Source organism: Neltuma alba, unplaced genomic scaffold (genome assembly GCF_004799145.2).
Source record: "Neltuma alba isolate B1F8T4 unplaced genomic scaffold, ASM479914v2 tig00010772_pilon, whole genome shotgun sequence".
Lineage (NCBI taxonomy): Eukaryota > Viridiplantae > Streptophyta > Magnoliopsida > Fabales > Fabaceae > Neltuma > Neltuma alba.
Window position 1 is genome coordinate 314664 of NW_021635594.1, and position 19973 is coordinate 334636.

The 19973-nt window shown below is 32.6% G+C and overlaps 1 protein-coding gene across 1 annotated transcript; it reads left to right on the top strand.

Annotated features, from left to right (window-relative positions):
- The first annotated feature begins 1855 nt into the window (after positions 1-1855).
- Positions 1856-12388, top strand: LOC114758901 (probable aspartic protease At2g35615). Its single transcript, XM_028948005.1, has 3 exons — positions 1856-2051; positions 10993-11835; positions 11985-12388. The coding sequence occupies exons 1-3, from the start codon at positions 1856-1858 to the stop codon at positions 12386-12388; spliced, it is 1443 nt and encodes a 480-aa protein (XP_028803838.1).
- Positions 12389-19973: the final 7585 nt, after the last annotated feature.

The window sequence follows — 19973 nt, forward strand, 5'->3', positions numbered from 1 at the left end:
TATCAACAAATGGAGAATTACAATCAAGTCCCACAGAAAGAAAATAATTACTAAAAAGTCCCAGTAACAAACTCAACGGTCTATAATAACAAGTTCTATAGTAAGAATGACAACCTCTAGGACTTATTTTTCAATTATTTTCTTTACTTGGAACGTCATTGTAATTCTCCCTAATAAAATGGGACAATTCAGTACTTTAAGCTTTAAATATTTTGTACGAAACGTTCCAGTGCTATCATATATGAGTCTTTATTTTGCGGGCTGAATTATCCATGTAAAATGGTCGTTGACAGGTATTACCGTTGGCCAACAGATAGCGCAAATTGATGAAAGCAACAGAAACATAATAATTGATTCTGGTACGACATTGACACTTCTTCGATCAAGCATCCATGAGCAGGTTGAAACTTTGGTGAAGAAAGCCATTGGAGCCGACCAGTGGATAGTGCAAAACTCTCAATTAAATTTGTGTTACATCAATGTCAACTCTACCAAGAATGTTCCAAACTTTGAGGTTCCTTTTAAAGGAGCCAACATTTCCTTAAAACCTCAGCACTTACTCTTTCTCGTATCCAACGATGTGATATGCCTTGCAATGCCTCCCACAGATGGAGATTCCATTTATGGAATTGGAAACGTAGCTCAGATTGACTTTGACGTGGGGTATGATCGTGATCAGAAAAAAGTTTCTAGCTTTTGCTCGAGCCGATTGTACTAAACAGCAGAGACTCTTAAGTACGTACAAGAAATATATAGGGTATTTGTTGCTCCTTAAATTTTTCTTCCTTTCCAAATGTTTTTTCTTGCTTCTTTTTATTATTAGATTTTATATAAAATGAGTAAAATTTTGATATCTTATGAGCAAAAAATGGTGCAGTAGTTTTAAATTTTTTTTATGATTTCTTAAAAATTATATTTATAAATTAAAAAAATACAAAATTTTTGAGTAATTTTTTCTTTAAAAATCATAGAAAAACTTAAAACTGCACCATTTTCTTTGCTGATAATATATCAAAAGTTCATTATTTTATATAGAATATAATAATAAAAAGAAACAAAAAATAACATTTGGAAGATGGAAGAATATTAGAGGGTAGCAGGGGGTACCCCAAATCCACAATATACATATGTAGTTTATTATTTATACTTGATGGATAATATATTGTCTTAATATGGACCTATGGACTATGAGGCAACTTATGGGGAAGGGACCAGGCTTATGAGAAATCTTATAAAGGTAGCCATGAGCGTCTATATATAGAGGTGTGGCATTTGTCTAATTTTCCCTATGCATGCTCAACAAGGATTAGTTTGATTGATGATAATTGGGACACAAAAGGTGTGATTAATTAGCTGCATGAGTCTCTCTCTCTATATATATAGTCCAGATGGAGATGAGCGATATGAATAAAGCAGCAGAGAGTTGTAAAATACTTCTCTAGTTCTATTTATAAGTTATTTTTAATATGTTTTACACAGACTACAAAAAATCTTACATTTTATTAACTTTCGTTTAAAATTCTACACCTTACCTTACCTAAACAAAGTCAACACAATAATAAATAAAGGGTAAAATTATACATTCATATAAAAAATAAGCGAGTAGTTATGTGTGTGTATATAAAATATCCCAGATTATGGAAGCTTTCTTATGAAGATCTTCTTTTGCAGCCGACCTGTAGAAAGATGGAGTGTGGCAGATACAGGAAGCGACCTCATTTGGGTTGTCCAATGCTCACCTTGTCCAATGCTATCTTCAAGATGTGTCATTGTTTGATCCCACAAAATCTTTCACTTTCAAGTCTGAGTCTTGCGGCTCAAGAAACTATGCTCTTCTCCCTCAGCTTCAACATAGATGCGGAAACTCAAGTCGGTGTTTGTACTTTTACTTATACGGAGATCAGGCTACATGGTGGGAGATTCGGCAACAGATTCAATCAGTTTTGTTACTAGGGATGGCCAATCAGTTTCGTTCCCTAAGTCAGTGTTTGGATGTGGACATGACAATCTTGGGAAGTTCAATAGGCACATGGCAGGACTTGTTGGACTAGGTAATGGTCCTTCAATTTGTCCCTAATTTCACAACTTGGTAATTAGATTGGTAGCAGATTTTCCTACTGTTTGGCTCCTTTCGACGCAAAGGCTGTGACTAAGTTGAGATTCGGAGAAGAAGTCGACATATCAGCAAATGGGGTTGTGTCCTCTCCCATGATCGCCAAATCCTAGTCATCCCACGTTTTACAACCTCAATCTTGAAGGTATATATCTGTTTTACTTTGAGATTAATGTTTTTTTTTTTTTTTTGCGTGTTTTCGTTTTAAAGTTTTGAACTTGCGAATTCAAATGATTCTTGAAATACGATAAAGTGGGAGAATTCTGCAGTTTAAGCTTTAAATATATTGTACAAAATGTTGTAGTGATATTATATAGAATCTTTATTTTGCGGTCAACAGATAGTGCAGATTGATCAAAGCGACGGAGTGACTCAACATTGACACTTCTTCAATCAAGCATTTACGAGAAGGTTGAAACTTCGGTGAAGAAAGCCATTGGAGCCTGCCAGTGGATAGTGCAAAACCCTCAATTCAATCTGTGCTGCGCCAATGTTAACTCCATCGAGAATATTCCAAATTTTGAGGTTCATTTTCAGGGGCCAGCATTTCCTTAAAACCTCAGCACTTATTCCTTCTCATATCCAACGATGTGCTGTGCCTTGCAATTTCTCCCACAAATGGAAATTCCATTTATTGAAAACGTGGCTCAGATTGACTTTGAGGTAGATCAGACAAAAGTTTCTTTTGCTCCCGGCGACTGTACTAATTAAAGAGTAGAGACTTCAAGTCTCATCGATATGGTTATATGCTGAATGATGAATCATGTCCTTGGCTGATCTAGCTCAGGTGAAATATAGGCACTGTAAACCCAACACACACACTCTCCGTGTTGTTGGAAGTATCCGATGAGGGTCTGTTATTAATAATTAGCTTTTGAATTAATAAAAGAACACTTAAAAAAAACGATGCTAAATTAAATGAGAACTATATAACATGAAGAGTATCTACTACTATCGGTTTAGAACCTCTCCTCCTTCCTTTCCATCCTCTTCTCTCCTCTTCTTTTTTTAACTATTAGATTAATATTTTAATGATTGAGACTTAAATCTTTTTAAAACTATAATTAAAATATTAAATTATATTAATAAATAATAAATTACAAATCCCATCGAAATTTAATTCTAATAGTTTGCAAATACTCTAAATATTTTAAAAAATTTTATAAATATTTTATAAAAATTAAAATCTTAATCATTGAAATATATTAATCCAATGGTTAAAAAAGAAAGAAGAAAAAGAGGAGAGATTTTGAACCGTGATTTTATAGGGTGATATCTTTTTTTTTTGGGTGAAATATAGGTTGATATCTTTAATTTAACTACAAGAATGATCCTAACCTACAAGAAGAGTATCTTTTGATGGATGTAGTTCATGTATGGGGTGGAACATTCATCTTCCTTGGATATTTGGAATTAAGTTGTGGTGATTTGAACCTTTTTAATCAAACTATACAGTAAAATACAACCCAAGTCGTGTCTTTTGAAAAACCTTTTATTACTTTCAAAGTTAATGAAGTGACAAAAACATTAAAAAAAAGGTTTGAAAAAATATTTTTCTTTTATAAAACTAATTGAGAAAATAAAAAAATAAATGTATTTTTTTTGGAATTTTTAATAAAACGAGAGAATGAAAATTATACTAACTATAAAGTTGCAGTCATTTTTTACTAACTATAAATTTTATTTTATGATAATTTATTGGGAAAATTTAAGATAGCCCATATTGTAGCAAGATAATTTCTAATATTCCAAAACAGTATGAATTTTACTACACCCTCTTAGATCAAAATGAAATTAAATTTTACGGGTGAAAAGACGCAAGTGTTGTTGCTTAACTTTTAACTTGCAAAGCCAATCATCGTTAGAGTTTCGGTTGCCAAATCTTTGACCTTTGGTGATTGGCCACTAGAGTGCTGGTGGTTGCAAATAAGGTGGTCAAGGGCGATTTGAACTAATGACCCTTTGCACACAAAAAAAAAAAAGTTACAACCTCCAAACCAGCCAATCTATTTAATTGTATAATACAAAGAAAAAAAATGCAATAAAACAAATACGAGCATCCAAATGTGTATGACCACCTTATATTTAACAGGTGAATTTACAAGTGTCTAGGTGAAATAATTATCTTATATTTCTTATAAACAGTCTCATTTGTGTTGTAAATCTTCTTATTTTACCTGTGTATTCACATTTGAACACTTCCATTTGTTTTGTTACATATACTTTTCTTCACGTTACATAATTAAAGGATTGAATAATTTGGTTAGTCACAATTTTTTTTGGTGTGTCCAGGATAATAAGTTTAGATCTCTTTTACAACCTGTTTGTTGCAGTGTTTAGGGGATGAAAAAATAGCTTAAAGGCATGATAAGTGATGCACACAACTTGTCAATAACGCAAGTGCACGTGTGTCAATCAAGTAATAAAGAGTAAGTATAGAGTATCATTCTCATGGAGAATCAGACAAAATAGTGGTTAGGCATTAAAATTCCTATTTTCAATTAAGTTAAGCAAGCTGAATTATGGTTGATCGGGTAAAAAGAATAAAGATAGAAAAAAAATTCAATATTAAAGGCAACCTAGAGTTACTAATCCCTTACTAGTTTCATAGATTTTTGCTTTTAACTAATTAGTCTCAATGTTAATATAGTTAATCTAGAGTATTTATATCTAAAAGTGTCTTTCAATCCACTTATAACCCTCTTCTAAGTAATAAGGTTATGTCTAACTCAAATACTTAAGAAGATAAATTAATTTCACTCTTTATAAATTATATGGAGCTCCTAGGTATATTTCTATCCTACTCACAAATCAGATAAAAATCTAATCCCATATTACTCAAGTCTAGAGCCTAATTAAGATTTCATTTATCAAGGTTAACCTTAATGCTCAAACTCATATTTGGTTGTGGCCAAACATATATCAAACCAGGATTAAGTAACCAAAATTAACATCAAAAGCATAATTAATTAAAGGGAAAACTATGTTCTAAGTCCTTATAGTTTCAGTCAAATTTGGTCAAGGTCCCTGTAATTTATTTTTGAGGATATGGGTCCTTAGAATTTCAATCAAACTTGGTCAAAGTCCTTCTGTTAACTGATATAACTTGACAGCGTTAAACATGATTATGTGGCAAATGGTTTAATAAGTTGGCACTTTTTTATGATGACTATACATTTAAAAAAAAAGGAAAAGAAAAAAAAACCTGGTGCCAGCTCACGATTTTGGGGAATGCCCACCGCCTACTAATGCTTTTCTTCTTGCGTTCTTCATCTTTCCTTCCTTCTAGATCTGAGTTTTAGTCTTTCAGATCAATCATCAAAATAGGATGCTCGTGCCTAATTAAAGCGGACCATTCCATGATGAGGGTCCAAAACAGGGCCATTTTCGTGCCTTGTTCCTCCTCATTCTACCATGTTATGCGGTCATCATGGGTTTCGTTCACTCTGCAGTCGCTATTCCTTCTCTTCCGCTTCTAGTCACCATGGGTCGCCATTGATCATTTGTCACTGCCATGGGTATGAGCTGGCACTCTTCTGTTAATCGTGTTTCATCTTTCGTTGTTCAAAACATCATTTCAACAGCTTGTGTGTGAGCAGAACTTCGAATCTTCTCCCTCTCCCTCTCCCGCTCTTCTCCGCTCCACTTCCTATCTATCTCCTTCTCTCTCTTTGCTTTCGTTGCCTTCTCTCGCTTTCACGAAGGCCAAACGATGGTCACCATGGTTAGGGATGATCTATACATCATGATCTGAGCTTCTTCGGTGTCCTATATCCCTCGGTATCAAGAAATCTCTAGTAAGTCTCTGCACCAATGTTACCTATGACCGTTACAGCATCCAACTCTGGCTCGACAACAGCAACAACAACTGCCCAGCCACCATGCAGGCTTTGCAAACAAAAGAATTTGTTCCTAACTGTACAGGGGCTTAGCCATATCTTGTTTGACTTAGTAAGCAACCGAGTCGAATCAACCAATTCTCTGGCCACCAGAACAGTCCTCTCCCCTAATCATGCCGTCAACTCTATGAAATACTTGGATGGCCAAGGCGAGGACTGTCTCAATTCCTTAATAAGAATTGTATATTTTGCCAAAGAATCTGAAGAGAATTGTGAGTTCCTCACGATATTAGATGGATTCGTGCCTTTACTCGTTGATTTACTCGATAATGTCAATGGCATCGTTGAAATGCTCGAGAGAGTCATTAATGCTTTGGATGCGATTCTAGATAAAATCAAAGATCATGAGCAGCTAAGAAAATTTTTTTTGGTAAACTGAGTAGTTGAAGAAATTGATGTTGAAGAACCATGACAATTGCTCAGCCTCCCTGCTCCTTCTTCTGCAATAAGGCAGCATTGGTACGAAAATGGGATCGGTGAGGATTCTGAAGCTCATCATGGTGGATGCTAAATCCAAAGTCATGATCACCGAAAAGGAAGGTCAAATGTCTGAATAGCTCAGGTCTAGAAGGAAGGCAAGATAAAGAACGCAAGAAGAGGATCTGTAAGCAGTGGGCATTCCTCAAAATCATGAGCTGGCACCAATTTTTTTCTTATCTTTTTTTTGCATGTCCAGTCATCATAAAAAAATTGCCAATTCATTAAACCATTTGCCTCATAATCATTTTTAACACTATCAATTTATATGAGTTAACAGAAGGACTTTGACCAAGTTTGACTGAAATAACAAGGACACATATCCTAAAAAATAAATTATAGGAACCTTAACCAAATTTGAATGAAACTATAAGGACTTAGAACATAGTTTTCCCTTAATTAAATGAAAACAAAGTCTAATTCATAAATAAGTTCATAGCTACTATAAGTCTAGAAGAAAATTAGCTATACATGACTGAAATAGAACTCATAAAAAAAAAATTCAATCCATACAGAAAAACAGAGGAAGACTAAGAACAGAAGAGATAGCAAATTTGCCGATCTTAAAGAAAGAACTTGCTGCTGTCAGAGAAATCACCATCAGATGTCCTCCTCCATTGTCACTAGAAAGAGAATTGCCACATCTGCTTGCTACCTCTAGTTTGTTCATCCCAATTCCTTGCCACCGTCACAGTGGAATGGAGATTTACGAATGGATTCGACATTGCTCTCTACTCACCACTTTTCTGCCCCCATTCGCCGTATCCCTAGTTCCTATTTATAATGGTTTTGCGTCTTCTCTTCCTTGAATCCCTTGAATCCACCGCCTCTTATCCATATATCTCCTTCAATATAATATATTATATTATATCATGATGATTTGCCTTACTTCACATAACTCCACGCTTCTGACCCTCTTAACATATCGACACACACATATATATTATATTTATTGCAATTGTTGCTCCCCTTTTGTTTTATCTTTTATTTGTGACATTTCCTTCTCTCAATAATTTTATGTCTCCTGCATTAAAAATAATAAAAGATTTGAGTAGATTTTATGCAAGATCTTTTATCCTATAATTGATTGAAAAGAAGAAAAATTAATAAAAGATGGTTAAATAGGTATAAAATTATCCACAGATTTTACTAGATATATTTTTTATGTCATAATGTTTGTTTTCTATTGGGCTTCTAAAAATAAAAACATTACCAAAAAAATTATATAGAAAGCTCAATTATATAATGTAAAAAAATGGGTAAAATAATATTGTAAGAAAAATCATAAAAAATACTATATAATGGCTTTATGAATTATTTTATTGAAAAAGGAGATTTTGTTGACATAACACTCTAATTTAAGAGAGAAAAATCACTATAAAAAAATTATTGCCTTCGATTCTTAATATAAAAGCTAGTTGACTAATTTAAGTAGATTAAAAAAAATTAATTAAGTTAGTTATTTGTAATAAATAAGTGTTCTCTTTCCTAAAATATCCTTGTTAATCAAGTGTATTGATTAGAACTATTATTATTACAAGGACTAACTTGAAAAAAAAATAAAATAAATATGAGAGACAAAGTGCATTGGAATATTATATTTAGGATCAAAATAAAAATCAAACGAAGTCTTATATTAAAGACTGGGTGTAGTATTATTAATAAGTAAATTAAATAATTTAATAATTATTATCAATAAATAATTTTTTAAAAAAAAAATCCCAGGACGGGACTACCACATCTCTCTTCTCGTCCTGTCCCAGTTACTATTTCGTTCCGCCTTGTCCCGATTACTATTCTGTCCCATCTCAAAAATTTTTTGGTCACATCCCATCCCATCCTAAATTAACCAAGACCGAGACAGGACGGTTAGGACAGGACAAGTTGAATACCTTTACTTCTAGTGATATTAGTTACTAATAAATATACTTCAAGAAAATACAATCACTTGACATTTTAAGTTGCTAATTGCCATCATATGAGTTGACTTTTCAATCTATTATAATAACTTCGTACTTGTATTTACTTTTCTAACTCTAATTTCCTTCTCCACTTCCAGGTTCGTTAAAATTACCTAGATATTTGATTTAATGGTGACCATAAAATCAATATTAAGCACACAAGAAATAAATATACTTGAAGGAAATGCAATCATTTAAAGTTTTCATCTTATAAGTTACTCTTTCGTTTCTAAATATAAAACTCATGTTGTAGTGTAATTTATACTATAAAATGAGTACTAATTTCTATTATCTCATCATGACTTTAAATATTTTTATAATAACTCAATACTTTTATTTACTTCTCTATATCTAAATTCTTTATTCACCTCCTAGTTCCTTAAAATTAGCCACCAATATATTTGATTTTTAGTGGTGGCTATAAAATCAACATTAAGCACACAAGAAATAAATATACCTAAAGAAAATAGAATCACTCGAAGTCTTCATTGTATAATTTACCGATTTCTACGACGTGAGTTGACTTTTCAATCAATTAAACCACGTATTTGTATTTACTTTCTTAAATCTAATTTCTTTCTTCACCTCCTAGTTCATTAAGACTACCTGTACATATTTTATTTGATGGTGGCGATAAAATCAACGTTAAGCACACCAGAAATAAATACCCGAAGAAAATACAATCACTTGAAGTCTTCATCGTATAAGTTACTACTTTCTATTATGTGAATTGATTTTCCAATTAATTATAGTGACAAGCTATGTGTATTTAACTTTTTAGATCTACTTTATTCTTCCTTTACCTTCTAGTTCATTGAGATTACGCACATGTTTAATTTAATGGTAACCATAAAATCAACATTAAGCACACAAGAAATAAATATAACTAAGAGAAGTTAAAATATATTCGTAACTAATAAGCTAGAGTGAATAACAGAATAATCTAAAGTAGTTTCTTATTCTTTATTGAGATACATCCTTGCACCTGGTAAGTGAATTGAGAAATAAATTCATTACGAAAAGAAACTGACTGAGAAATTGAGATACATCCTTGCCCCTAGTAGGAGAATTTAGAAATAAATTCATTAAGAAAAGAAATTGACTGAGTCTCGATATTTAAAAAATTTTTGGTCTCCAAATATTTCAAAGAAAAAAAGAATTTGGATAGGGTTGTAGGATGTACCTTCTCATCCTTCCATTATCTGATGTGAGGCCTACTTCGTCTTTTTCCCACTCTTCTTCTTTCCTTTACTTTCTTATTTTTCATCTATTTCCTTTATTTTATATTTTTATCTGTTTATTAATTTTTTACAAAAAAATTAGTAGACTTTCCATCCAAAGTCTATTTCACCTAACAATTACATTTAGAGAAAAATATATAAAATAAATTAAATAAGAATAAAATAATAATTGAATGTATATTCTCAAATGTATGCCTGTTTAATTATAAAATACTCCTCTAGTTCTTAATACGAGAGCTAATTAGGGAGTTAATGCTGGTTCTATATATAAAATCGGTTTCACATGTTTATCAATTTTTTTTTCAAATTAACCCTATTGATATTCTCTTAACAATAACAAATAGGAGAAAGAGGGAGAAAGGGAATAAAAGTGAATGCTTAGGATGTTTTAAAAAAATTATACTATCTAATTTAACTAATATTCTTAATCTATTTAAATTAGTTAATTGTATTTTATATTAAGGATGAGAGAAGTACACGCTAATCAGCAGGCCGAACTCACTAGCTACCTATTGAAAGCTCATTTGGTATTGCTTTGATTTAAGAAAGAAAAAGGAGTTTAACAGTTTGAGAGTGAAAAAATTAAGGGATATCTATAAGAAAAAACAATGTAAGAAAGATATCTATATGATTAAATAATCATTCAAAAAATACTATTTTAAATAAAGATATTAATTAAAAATAAATATTAAGAGGGCACGTGAAGAATATTATAAAGACAATCATGACGAAAAACTTGGGCAAAGCTGCTTTTATCTTAAAAGAAATTAAACAGTTTTTAAATCAAAATTGATAACTTCTAACAACCAATTTTGGTGCTTATCATGGTGATGAATACCATCATATTTGCAGTGCAGCGAAAGCTACATAATTTAGGTAGAGTTTTAATAGGTTATATTTAAAATTTTTAACTAACAATTTTAAATTAAAAATATTTTTTAAGAAAAGCTTGCCGTTAAAAGATCACCTTTACTTTGTATTATCCGCCTATTAAAAAAAATTTAAAAAGACATAAAAATTAAATCTCGGCTGTTTATATTTAATTAAAAAATTGAGATTTAATGAGTATCATGACGCTTATTACTGTGATTAGCGTGGAAGTTAGTTCAGACTTGTAAGTTGGTATTGATGGCGTTTACGTGCAATTTGTAACCCAAACTTTTCTATATAAGGACGCGCCTCAACCTGCTTCCTTGCTCATCAAATCTTGTTTGTGATTTATCCCTACCATTATTCCGCAAACATGCTTCCTCATCATTCCCTCTCTTTCTCTTTCACTCTTATTATGCTCTTTCTCTCAGCCATTTCCATTAATGTGTCTGCAACAAATACTAAGCTCCCAAAAGGTTTCAGCATCGACCTCATTCATCGTGACTCACCATTATCTCCCTTCTACAACTCCTCAATGACCGACTCGGAGCGAGTTCAAAACGCTGTGTTGCGCTCCATTTCTCGAGCGAATCGCTTTGGCCAGTCTTCCATGGCTGAGTCAGTAGAAACTGATATACGCCCGAACGATGGAAGTTACCTGATGAAGATATCTATTGGCACTCCACCCGTAGAAAGATGGGCACTTGCAGACACAGGAAGCGATCTTATTTGGTTCCAATGCAAACCATGTCCCCAACCTCAGTGCTACCGTCAAAAGGCACCTCTCTTTGATCCAAAAAGTTCTTCCACGTATATGTCTCTGTCATGTCGATCACTCCCTTGTAAAGCTCTGCCCCGTCGCTACGTGCAAGGCCAAACGTATCCTCGATGTGGATCAGCCAATGTGTGTACGTATTTTTATTCTTACGGGGATGACTCATATACAATGGGAGAACTGGCCACAGAATCAGTTAGTTTCGGCCGAAATGTTTTGTTTCCTAAGACGGCGTTTGGGTGTGGACACAACGACAATGGACTATTCAACGAGAACGACGCAGGACTTGTTGGGCTTGGTCAAGGGAATTTGTCTTTAGTTTCACAAATGGGCAAAGTAGGTCGCAAATTCTCGTACTGTCTGCCTCCTTACGGTCTAAAGACTACAACTAAACTAAGGTTCGGGGAAGAAGCCACCATATCAGGAAATGGGCTTGTGTCGACTCCATTGATCACCAAAAATGGCCCCCTGTCGTTCTTTTACTTCCTCAACCTTGAAGGTACTAGCTAGCTAGTGTTATTTTTTAATTTGAGGTTGTTTTATTTATTTTCATCTCAAGTTAGTTTTATCTTCTGATTTATGCAGTTCGATTTTATACGACTCTTTGATCCCTGGCTTAAATTGTTCGTGTGAAATGGTTGTTGGTAGGTATCACTGTTGGACAGCAGAATGTGCGGACTGGTCAAAGCAATGGGAACATAATAATTGACTCTGGGACGACATTGACCATGCTTCCATCAAGCTTTTATGACCAGGTTGAAGCTTTGGTGAAGCAAGCCATTGGAGCCGACCAATTCATTGTTCAGAACAATGAATACAAATTGTGTTACAGAAATGCTAACTCTATTATCCAGAATATTCCGAATTTTGAGGTTTCCTTACAACCTCAGAACTTTTTCGGTTTCATATCCAACGACGTTGCGTGCTTTACAATGCTTCCTACAGATGGAATGCCCATTTACGGAAATCTGGCTCAGATTGATTTTGAGGTGGAGCATGATCTTGATCAGAAAAAAGTTTCTTTTGCTCCTGTCGATTGCACTAAACAGTAGCGATTGGATGACTTGGTTTGGATGAAAAATAATAGAAAAAAGGAAAATATAGAGGGGGAAAGAATACTCTGAATAAAAACTCTCTCTCTCTAATTTTCTTCTTATCCAGACTAAGTACCAGTAATATAGTTATACTGTTGAAGAATAATATACTTGGCTGACATAGCTCAAGTGAAATATATAGGCATTGTAAACCCTATACACACACACACCCATCGTGCTTTCGGAAGTATCTAATAAGAGAGAATGTCCGTAATTATGAATTAGCATTTGAGATTATAAAGAAGACTTAAAAAACGTAGCTAAATTAAATGACAAGACGAAGAGTGTGTAATACTCTTCATTTTATAATGTGATATCAAGTATATTTTTGACAAATAACTAATTTAACTAATTTTTTTTTAAAAAAACTTGAATCAAATTTTTTTATATCTATTATATTAAGTTCTCCAATTATACATGATCTGTGTCCCTTTTTTTTTTTTTTTAATAAATGCTATTAAATGTTAATATTTCAAAAGTATATGACACATGATCATGTGTTATTAGAGAACTTGACATAATGGATATAAAGAACATGATGCAAGTATTATCTATTCTTTAATCTATCCAAATTAGTTAGGTAAATTTTATATTAATTAAGGATGGGAGGTAGTATTCTTTTTATTTTAGTTTACAACTCGATGCATGTTTATCATGTACTCCTCTCATCCTATTTATAAGGCATAGAAAGAAAATTTTTTTATCTTATTTATAAGTCATTTCATTAAATTTTTAGCATAAATGTTTTATTTTATTCTTAATTTATTATAGTGTAGATAATTATTTTTTTCAAATGTGTACATATTAAATGGAAATAAAGTTGAAAAGTTGTTATATTTTAATGAAGAGTTAATTTAGTTTAAAGTTTTCTTTGATCTGTATAAAACATGTTGAAAGTGCGTTATAAATAGAACCAGAAGAATATAAATTAAGAAGCTTTAAATATTTTGTACTGAATGAACGACATGAATGTACAGTGGAAATTATTGCAATGATATTATACATACATGTGTGCGCGCGCCCGTGCGTGTATTATATGAATCTTTATTTTGCGATGAGAGTTATGTGAATGAAATTATGGTTGACTAGGTTCGCTAGGTTGGACAATAATAGTCAAGACTCAAGTGAAATGACTTGAAATGTAAAAATAACATAACTAAGACAGTTTAAAATATGACTGTATCGTTTTACTTAGAAGGTACTTTTAATATATTTTATATAGGCTAAGAAAATATTTAAACTGCATTAACTCTCCCTTAAAATATAAATTTTTAACTTTATCTCTATTTAATATATACACCTTTCAAAAAAAAATCTACATGATAAATATGAAAACAAAATAGTATATTCATACTAAAAATTTAATTAAGTGATTTATAAATAAGATCAAGAAAAATATTTTCTCTTTATTTCATAAATAAGACTAGAGGAGTATAAATTATCATCACATTTTGAATGCGCTCCACTAAACTCTCATGTATATCTAAACAATTTTGAAAACAAGACGATCCGGCTGGTTCCTTCATGTGGAGGGAACTATTCACAACTCTGCTTAGAATTTGTTTGGATTCTCAAAAGCCAATTAAAAAAAAGCTCAAAGCTAATTTTGAGGCAAACTATTAAACCTGAGGTCACATTTTTGGGTTACAAAAACCAAATAAGTATTCAAACTGACTTTTAACGAGAGCGTAAATTACATTCCACACTACGAAATTGCCTTGTTATTGACTTTGCAAAATGCAATTACAGTACTACTACGAAAAGTTGCAAAAATGGTGCATGTCTTATAGTGTTTATGTGACTAAATGCTATAGAACTGGAGTAAAATTGAAGTCAATTTTGCAAACGTTAATCCAAACGGATACTGTATTTCTTGGCCAGGGTCTTGTCGTCCACGCTTCTACAATCGTGCTGCCTGCCCATCCCAACGGAACCAGGCTTGAACGGGCTCTTTATGTTATAGGTGGAGGGATCGTTCAGTACGGAGCTTCTAGCAAGGAGGCGATGGAGCAAGTCCAATGGCAGAGACGAGTCATGGGTTTAATGAGCTCTGGTAAAAAAAAAGAGAGTGAACAATAAGAGAATAATGGGAGGAGAATATTCTGACAAGACACAGACCATAAGCTCTTCAAATAGCTCCCTATCAAAGCTTATTTTCAAATGCTCAAGCTCAGCAAGTCCAATGGCAGAGACGAGTCATGACTCATCTGCCTTGCAAGCTTAAGAGCAAACTCCTCTTTGCGATTCAGGGTGTCGATCATGGTTTGGGGCTCGAACGTATTTTTTTTCCCAGTTCTGTGATGAAGTTTTTTTACCAGCAGTTCAGTGATGAAGTTAAACTGTTAAAGTCAAGATCTTTTAGAAAAGTTTTTTTCCCTATTATGTGATGAATTTTTGTTTGGGAAAAAAATCAATAAAACACGTGTTGTCATGTAAGTCACTCAGATGCCACATGGATGATTTTTTGTCAAAAGTCTGCCTAGTCAACAAAATACATTAATTTTTTATAATTTCTCTAATATTTAAAAATTTAATTTACTCATTCAATTTTACTTTTTCATATTAAATAATTTTAAATTTATTGTATTATGTAAACTTATTTTTTATTATGTTCCAGTTTATATTTACAATTTTTTTTTATGATTTCTCTAAAGTTTTTAAAATTTAATTCACTCATTAAATTTGACTTCTTCATATTAAATTATTTTAATTTAATTGTACTATGTGAAATCATTTTTTTTAATCATGTTTCATTATTTATTAAAACTCATATCCATTTTGGTTACTTTACAACTAAACTTACTTTTACTCAACTATAATCCAAACAACTTTTTACCAATCTCACTTTTGCAAACTAGCTTTTCTGAACTCCAATCTAAACACAATTCAACTTATCCAATTTAGCTTTTACCCAACTTCACTTCTTCATAAGCTACTTTTTCAATAAGTTACTTTTCTAATTGTTGATCCAAACAGACCCTGACTAGAGTTGCACAGCGAAAATGAGGATGAAGCTGTCGTTTTCAGTAGGCGGTCTACAGCTGGTTGAAGACCACTCGCTACATTTTTCTTCGCAAAATTTTATAATTTTTTCCACATGTGTCCTTTTGCATTGGTGTTGAGTTAACACAAAATTTTAAGAGAGAAAGCGAGAGCCTAGGTTGGAATTTTCAGTCATGCCATCCAACAAATTAAGTTATCGGGCCATTGATCTGTGGAAAATAAGTTAAGCTTTGGAACGACGTTGGAATAGTCAGGACTCAAGTTTCATGCAGGCAAGGCAAGTGAAATGATTTGAAATGTAAAATAGTGACATGACAAATACTCTCTCCAATCTTAAATATAAAATCTATATAACTATTTTATAGATATTAAGCAATATTTAGTTAAACTAGTTATTTGTAATAAGTGTGTGTTACTTATTCTAAAATACCCCTTTATTTAATACTATCTTTGGTCCTTAATGTAAGAGTTAATCGGAAGTTCAATTTAGTCTTAAATATGAGACCCCAATCTATTTTAATTTGTCTTCAATATTAATTCATTTTTCTCCAAGTTGTCCCTATACTAATTATGCATGTTAAGAGGTTTCCATTAAGCGACTCCTAGCACACATGATTAATAATGATACAACATTCCTTTATTACAGCTAACTATTTTAACTATTTTTTATAATTTTTATAAATTAGTAATTTAGCTCTTATATTAATGATTGAATATAGTACTTACATCATGTAATACTCCCTTGATAGAAAATCCTTTGACATGCATAATTATTAGGTAGAATTTAGGAAAAATGTTATAAATTTAAGAAGCGAAGAGAATTGCGATATTATATTTAAAATCAAAATAAATCCTCCCACTAGCCTTTATATTTAAGATTGAAGATATAGAATCTGTTTGGATCAGCGGTAGAAAAAGTAACTTATTTTCAATCTAACTTTTGGAAAAATAAAATTAGGTAAAAATTAAATTGGGTAATGTGCTTTGTTTTTTAATTGACTTTTATAAAAGTTAGTTTATAAAGTAAAAAAGTTGTTTGGATTATAATTAAATAAGTAAATTTAGTTGACTAAAATGGATATGATTTTTATTAAATAATAAAAAAATGCTAAAAAATATGAATGTACAAAATATAATAATTTTAAATTATTATAATAGGAAAAACTTATATTTAACGACTAAAATATATTTAAATTAGAAATCATAGTAATGTATAAAATCTGAACCAAATAATATTATATAATTAATTAGATAATATACTTTGCATAATTTATGTAAATATGAAATAAAAATAATATTAAAAATTAAAAATATTATAAAAATTGTTAAAAATTATTTTCATTGAAGAGAATATAAAAAATAAATAACTAAAAATTAATTGGGAAGCACAAAGAATATATAGAGAGAGGTATAAGAACAACATAAATGTAAGGGCAAAAATATCTTTTGATTCTAAAAAGATGCTTTTATACATATGTCATAAGTAATTTTAGGTACTCTTACAATCGTTTCAAAAAGTAATTTTTGAACCATAAGTCAGTTTGGCCAAAAACTGTAACAAACAGCTCCTAAATTTGTAAACTAACTTATTACATGACACAAACTCAATTATTTTTTATATATTTTGGTATCTTTTATATGAGTTTTGTCAGCTTAATTGGTCCCTTTTTGCCTTAATTGATTTATTTTGTTTTATTTTGAATTATTATTTTATAGGGGCAAAATTGTCATGTTTTGATTTAATTATGATTAATTGATTTTTAAAGACAATTAATGCTACCTTATCCTTGAATTTTACTTGCAGGTTCTTGGAAGATTCAAAAATAAAAAAAATAAAAAAAAAAAAAAAAAGAAAAATAAATAAATTAAAAGAAAAAAATATAATAATAAGTTGGGGGCAAAATGCAACGTTTTGCCCCAACCTAATATTCCTAATATTAATCATCATCAGCACGCAGCGGGAGAGAGCGCCGAACAAACACACGAAACAGAGGCCGAAGGAGAGACACGACGAAACACAGCAAGCTGGAGGCGGCCGAACGAAAACGAACACACGCAGAGGCGAAACAGGGAAAGAGCTGGCCGACGGCGTGAGAGGAAGGACCATTCATCATCTTCTCCGTTGAACCTTCCTGGTGGCAGGGGGCGTTCGACGGAGACACACACACGCGCGCACGGAAGCTGAGCACGAGTCGACAAGCGAGAACGAGAAGAAACGGAACACACACACGCGACAGCGGCCGAACAAAAGACGGAGGAGTGGGAGACGCAAGCGAGCAGAACACACACGAACACGCCGAGTGAACCTGAGAGCGAGCAGACCAGGGGAGCTGACGGTTTTCTCCACTCTTCCTTCGATATTCTTCCATGGCTGGATACGGTGAATTGCTGGTGGCAGCAAACTTGATGGCAAACCGTGGCTAAGATCCTCTGATTCTCCAATTCAACAATAATGGCAGGAGCTTGGATCTTCAAGGGGGAGTTCTAGTTACTTTAATTTCTTACTCAATAATTGTTTAACAATTCCTAGGTCTTAGGATAGTTTTTCTGATTGTTGGGATAATTGTATTGCTTAATCTGATTATATTTGGGGATTATTGTGACTGAATTATTGCTTAGTATTTGACATTGGGCTGTTTATAGTTTTGATCTCAATTATAATGTTGTGGTTATGACATTTGTATTGATTTTGGAATTAATATATTGTGATTTTCTAAGGTGGCTTAGAATTTTGGATCATATAGTCTCTTGCTAGCTTTTAATTCTGTTATTTTGGATTTAAGAGTTCTAATTAAGCATTGGTTTTTAGCATCCTTAATCCCATTTTACTATTCTGGTTGCAGTTAGTAAGTTGGGATTTTAGGAAAATATTTTGTGGCAACTCGAGGTGGCTCGGTTGTTGGATCAAAAGCTTAATTATAATTCTTAATTCATTGTTTTTAACTCCCACATCTTTTAGAGTGATGATTGCCTGCGTTGTTGAATTGGAGGATTGATTTTTATCAGTGTTATTTGTGTGTCTCATTTTCATTTCTTTAATCTCCATTCATTTTAATCACTTTTATATAAAAACAAAAAAAAGTATTTTAATTTCAATTTGATTCGTAGTATTTAATTAACAGCTTTTCAAAATCAAAAATCTCTTTTTATAGTTTAGGTTACTTGCATTCATTTACTAGGGTTTAATTTCGTTTTCGGCTCCTCAAAGTGAAACGACCCGAGTTTTGCACTATATTGCATTAATTCGGTTAATTTTTGGAGTAACCCCAAAGCGACAATTAAGGGAAGTTCAACTTCAAGTGGCGCCGTTGCCGGGGAGCCAAGAAATTGGTTCTCTAGTAATTAAGTGTCAAGTAGCCTTGATTGGGGTTCATTTGTTGAGCCTTTTTAGTTTTCATTTTTGTTAGTTTTTGCATTTTCTTTAGTAGTTTGCATTTGTTTCTTTTGATTTTTCATAGCATTTTTTTTTCTTCTTTCTTTGCATAAAAAAAAATTCAAAAATACAACTAAATATCTTGATTTTTCATTCATTGCATTTTTCATTCTCATACACATACACTTGCATTGCATTGCATTCATCTGTTTTCTTTTGCTTAATTGCTTCTGGTTGATTGATTGTTTATGCCAAGAAAGGGTAGGTCTAAAACCCTAGTTCCTTCTAATCTTGAGCTTCAAAGTTCTTTAAGAGAAGTTAGACAAGACCAAAGGGTAGAAAGGACTAGTGAGGTTGAACTAGACAATTTAACTGATCTAGATTTGGTGGTTGACTTAGGTGACATAATGGAAACAGTTAATAATCCTAATGGTAACAACAATGGTGGTAATGAGAGGGGGCAATGGACATAATGGGGAGCATGATAGAGTAGGAGAGAATAATGGAGATAACCCTAGAAGAAGAACCATTAGGGAAGCCACTACTTCTGATGCAAATTATGATCCTTTTAATGTTGCATGCCCTAATGTTGATGTTAATTTTGAGATTAAAGGTCCACTGCTTAATTATTTGCCTAAATTTTATGGTTTGACAGGTGAGGACCCGTACAATCATCTGAAATCTCTCTCTATGGTATGTGCTAGCATGAAGCCGGTTGGGGCTAATCTGGATGAGGTTCTTTGGAAGGTATCCCACTTGTCTCTGGAGGGCAAAGCGCGAGAATGGTACATGAGCTTGCCTAGTTATATGGCAGATGCCTACCATAACTGGAACAACCTCAGAAAAGCATTCTTGGAGAAGTATTTCCCTGCTTCCCGGACTTCTACATTGAGAAAAGAGATCTACTCTGCAAAGCAAGATTATGATGAGTCACTTTATGACTACTGGAACCGTTTTCAGGACTTGCTTTCTAGATGTCCACACCATCAGATTCCAGATGAGCAGTTAGTCCAATACTTTTATGATGGACTTAAGACCCAAGATAAGGGGATGTTGGATGCTGCTTCTGGGGGTTCTCTCATTGATTTAACTGCTGAGGAGGCATGGGAACTTATCAAGAAAATGGCATTGAACCATCAACAGTATAGCATCAGGGAGTCTAAAAAT

Bases quoted from the DNA above. Each gene is read 5' to 3' on its own strand.
- LOC114758901 (XM_028948005.1), top strand. From the start codon at position 1,856: ATGCGGAAACTCAAGTCGGTGTTTGTACTTTTACTTATACGGAGATCA. The intron at 2,052-10,992 runs GTAATGGTCCTT...TCTTTCTCTCAG, and splicing joins GGCAGGACTTGTTGGACTAG to CCATTTCCATTAATGTGTCT. The intron at 11,836-11,984 runs GTACTAGCTAGC...GGTTGTTGGTAG, and splicing joins TTACTTCCTCAACCTTGAAG to GTATCACTGTTGGACAGCAG.